The sequence below is a fragment of the Penaeus vannamei genome, chromosome 18 (genome assembly GCF_042767895.1).
Source record: "Penaeus vannamei isolate JL-2024 chromosome 18, ASM4276789v1, whole genome shotgun sequence".
Lineage (NCBI taxonomy): Eukaryota > Metazoa > Arthropoda > Malacostraca > Decapoda > Penaeidae > Penaeus > Penaeus vannamei.
In genome coordinates, this window is record NC_091566.1 from 1,111,153 (window position 1) to 1,116,152 (window position 5,000).

General features: G+C 39.9%; 2 protein-coding genes across 2 annotated transcripts in view; both read left to right on the forward strand.

Moving 5' to 3' along the window:
- Nucleotides 1-568, forward strand: part of LOC138864881 (cuticle protein AM1199-like) — a 765-nt gene extending 197 nt beyond the window's left edge. Inside the window, exons 2-3 of the mRNA XM_070133519.1 lie at nt 1-174; nt 337-568. The exon at nt 1-174 is cut by the window's left edge and continues 92 nt beyond it. Of these exons, the coding sequence (XP_069989620.1) occupies nt 1-174; nt 337-547 (385 nt within the window). The 3' untranslated portion in view covers nt 548-568. The remainder of the gene's footprint in view (nt 175-336) is intronic.
- Nucleotides 569-2,446: 1,878 nt separating this feature from the next.
- LOC138864882 (cuticle protein AM1199-like) lies at nt 2,447-3,206 on the forward strand. Its single transcript, XM_070133521.1, has 3 exons — nt 2,447-2,455; nt 2,568-2,833; nt 2,996-3,206. The coding sequence occupies exons 1-3, from the start codon at nt 2,447-2,449 to the stop codon at nt 3,204-3,206; spliced, it is 486 nt and encodes a 161-aa protein (XP_069989622.1).
- Nucleotides 3,207-5,000: the final 1,794 nt, after the last annotated feature.

Below are 5,000 nucleotides of genomic sequence, written 5' to 3' on the forward strand. Positions count from 1 at the left end.
CGGCTTCTATGGCTTTCCCAGTCCAGTCATTCCCATCCTGAAGGACGAGCGAGAGGGACCTGATGCGTCTGGAGTGTACAGCTTCGAGTTCGAGACCGGCAATGGCATCAAGCGAGAGGAACAAGGTGCCCCTCGAGGACCATCTGGCGCAGTGGCCATGCAAGGAGGATGGTCGTGAGTACAATGCATGACTGGTTTTGGTACATCTGCTTTCGTCAGTGAGGCGTCTGCTTTTGTATTAAATTGGACATAAATGGGTCCACATGAAGAATTTATCAACGAATTCCATATATCTGATGTTCACTTTTGATAATCTAGTGTTTGATTTGCGTTCAGCTTCACCTTCCCCGATGGCTCTCCCGCCGACGTGACCTTCGTCGCCGACGACGCTGGTTACCGCGTGGAGTCCGACCTGCTGCCCACGCCCCACCCCCTCCCCGCCCACGCCATCGCCCAGATCGAGAAGGCTCGTCGGGAGGACGCAGCTGCTGCCGCTCTGAGCGGGCGTTACTCCGCCCCTCGGACTAGCTATGGATACCCTCAATAGGATCTTAAAATATGAATAGGTTTTAATGTACTGTGTAAATAAAAATGGAATAATAAAGCAAACAGTAATTTATCTATTTTCACTTGGAGAAAATTATACTTCCCCTATAATACATTTGATTTGCTATTCATGTGCAATATCAAATAATGAAGAAATCCTTCGTATTCACATACGTCTACATCATCGGTGTAAAGAAGGGAAAGTGAATATATGATTGCGATTGATCTAAACCATGTTTTAGTTGTAGTCGAATAGGTAACTCGGGAAAACAATAAGGGAAACTCATACGTACACACATATATAATATATATATTTATATATTCATATATACATAAACAATAACGGATACACAAAAATGAAAAGAAAACAAACACAATAATACAAAATAAAATTATGTACGTTTAGAATACTTCTCGAGTTCCTCTTCAGACGAATTAGAGTAAATGGATAAAATTCATTTATTGTCTATCTTGTTAATGTAGTGAACATTATCCCGTAAATGAATGAAACATGCATTAGATTCTGCGGCGTACAGATCACGTTTATGCTCATTCTTATAATTATCATTATTTTCAAAAGCTCTACCGGTTTCACCTATGTAAAATTTCGGGCAGTCCTTATAAGGAATCATGAAATAGAATATTGACACAGTCCTGTCGTGTGTTACAGGAATTATTATATGATTTCTGTTCCGCATATCATTGTGCCTGGTATTGAACAAAAAATGAGGATATCCTAGTTTCGAAAATGTTTAAAAAATAACGTAGATGCCCTAAGGAACATATAACAGGTGATTCGAAAAAATGAAGGTAATTAGCGGTGTGGGTTCGTTTTCGGTAAACTGATAATTTAAGCGAGCCATTTCCATTGAATAAAAGAACGTCGATAGAAGGTAATTTACCTGAATCTACCCAGTCTACTTTAGAATAGTAGGAGAAGAGGTTATTTAGTCAATGGGAAAAAATCATAGAATTGCCACCGGTTCACTTGGCGCACGGAAAAATATCAATATAACGAAACCAAATCGTGGCTGGAGGGAGGATAGACGGAGGGACTTCAGATTCAATCTCCTTGTATCAATTCGCAAGAACCGGGCTAAGGCTTCTTCCCATCACAATACCATCAGTTGATTTGCTTTTAAATCATGTATGTTTATATATCTATATATGTGTATACGAATATATGTATGTGTGTGTATGTGCGTGCGTGCGTGTGTGTGTGTGTGTGTGTGTGTGTGTGTGTGTGTGTCTGTGTGTGTGTGCGTGTGTGTGTGTGTGTGTGTGTGTGTGTGTGGGTGTGTGTGTGTGTGGGTGTCTATGTGTGTGTGTGTGTGTGTGTGTGTGTGTGTGTGTGTGTGTATATATATATATATATATATACATACATACATACATACATATATATATATATATATATATATATATATATATATATATATATATATATATATATATATATATATATATGTTTGCGTGCGTTTGTGTGGAGAGCGAGTGAGAGCGTGAAAGAGCAGGAGGGGGAGGGGGGGGGATACCGATTGATACAGAGAGATCGACAGAGAAATGTATTTCATGTTTTCGAAGGGGTGTGTATGACCACAAACTAAGGTTGACGTTTCCTTAGTTGGATGCTTATTTGAATCATTATGGACATTTGACACGATTAGGGTTGTCTATAAAGGTTGCAGGGTTTCTCTTTATAGAATTTCAAATAGATAAATTAACAGAATTTCCTTGTTATATTGTAAAATAATAAAAACATTGAAGGAAGCATTGAAAGGCACACGAAGTGTGGAGTCTCACCTTGACAGAGCCAGGAAGTCCGTTAGGCAAATGGAGTCCACTGGTATATAACTGGAGCGGTGCCACACTCACACACAATAATCCGAACCCTTTCGACATGTTCTCAGTAAGCTCCCAGAAAATGCATATCTTTATTTGGTGGATCAGTCGGATTTGGATAAAACAAAAAGTAGTTTAACTCAAGAAAAGTTCCTGAAATTGCTTTGTATTCTCTCCAGATGCTCTATTTTATGACAATTTCACAGATCTTAGTATGTGCTTTGGTGGCGGTGGTTGCCGCAGCCCCAGACCACTACGGACCGCCTCAGACCGGCTTCTATGGCTTTCCCAGTCCAGTCATTCCCATCCTGAAGGACGAGCGAGAGGGACCTGATGCGTCTGGAGTGTACAGCTTCGAGTTCGAGACCGGCAATGGCATCAAACGAGAGGAACAAGGTGCCCCTCGAGGACCATCTGGCGCAGTGGCCATGCAAGGAGGATGGTCGTGAGTACAATGCATGACTGGTTTTGGTACATCTGCTTTCGTCAGTGAGGCGTATGTTTTTCTATTCCATTGGACATAAAGGCTTCCATATGAAGAATTTATCAACGAATTTTATAAGTCTGATGTTCACTTTTGATAATTTAGTGTTTGATTTGCGTTCAGCTTCACCTTCCCCGATGGCTCTCCCGCCGACGTGACCTTCGTCGCCGACGACGCTGGTTTCCGCGTGGAGTCCGACCTGCTGCCCACGCCCCACCCCCTCCCCGCCCACGCCATCGCCCAGATCGAGAAGGCTCGTCGGGAGGACGCAGCTGCTGCCGCTCTGAGCGGGCGTTACTCCGCCCCTCGGACTAGCTATGGGTACCCTCAATAGGATATTAAAATATTAATAGAATATTAATGTAATGTGTAAATAAAAATTTAATAATAAAGCAAACAGTTATCTATCTATTTTCATTTGGAGCAACATATACTTCCTCTATATTCCATTAAGATATTTAAAAAGTAACATTTGATTTGTTATTCATGTGGAATATCAAATAAAAAAATCCTTCAAATTCATATACGTCTATATCATCGGTGAAAGGTGAGGAAAGCAAATGTATGATCACGATTACACTAAACCATGCTTTAATTTTAGTTGGATAGGTAACTCAAGCGAAAAAAAGAAAAAAAAAATGGAAAACTCTCTCAAACATATAGAGCTATTCCCACCTATTCGACATGACGTCACGAGGCGGGGTCTCCATGACGACGAAATCCACTTGGTGAAAACAAACCCGCCCCTCATAGAAATCTCTCATCTCTCACTGAATTGCCAATTCCGATTACCGGTTACCGTTACCGATTCGGTAACGCGTAGCAGCCGCACCGAGCAACAAGCACTTGCTGAAAGCAAACCCTCGTTCGCTCAGAAATCTACTGTGCTTGCTTACGGATCCGTTGCGGTAATACAAGAATTTAAAGTTCTCGTGTGTGAAAAGACCGATTAGTTTGCGTTGCCGTTGGTTGTTCGAACCACAATATCAGGGGTAAGAAAGGTCTGACCTTTCACTTCTTCCCAGATCGTGAGAAAAGACCCGAGAAATGGAAGCGATGGATTCAGGACATGAAACGCGCAAACTCTGAAGGGAACGCTTGGGCCCTGGCTGGATAGTATGTTTACATTAGAAACAGAAAATGAATATTCAGACACCATCTTTTGTTCATTTAAAAGCACGACCTGGGCTTCGAAATCATTGCTGTGGATATCACGTTTACCTTTTTGAATGAAATTTCAAGTCCCAATATTCTTTTTCTGCGTGAGGAAGTGTCCTACACGGGAGGTACAATCCTCAAATTCTCGGCCGTAAACAATGATTTCCCTCAAATGACTGATGTCTGTGGATGTGAAAATTGTGTTTATGTGTACGTGTGTGTCTATGTGTATATATATAAGTGTGTATGTATACATATATACATACAAACATACATATATGTATATATATACATATATATACATACACACACTTAAATATGTATACACTGTTATGAATGCACGCACACGCATATATGTATATATAAATATGTAAATATATATATATATATATATATATATATATATATATATATATATATATATATATATATATATGAATGCATATCTATCTATATATATACAGATATACTTACACACACACACACACACACACACACACACATACACACACACACACACACACACACACACACACACATATATATATATATATATATATATATATATATATATATATACACATATATACATATTTGTGTGTTCGTGCGGAGGGCGAGAGCGGCGAGAGAGCGGGAGAGGGAGAACAATTGATACAGAGACCGATAGAAAGATGTAATTCGTGTGTGTGCTGTGTCCTTAGTATTCGTATGGGAGTTTTTGACCAAAAACTAAAGTTAGTGTTTCTGTAGTTTGATAATTTGAATCGTTCTTTACATATGATACAATTGTTTCTCTATAACGGTGGAAAGTTTCCTCTTTATAGTAATTAGCAGGTTCTCCGCGAAAAGCAGTTTTCCTTGATTTATTGTAAAATAATAATAATAATAATGAAGCAATGAAAGGCGCACGAAGTGTGGTCTCACCTTGACGAAGGCAGGAAGTCCGTTAGGCAAATGGAGTCCACTGGTA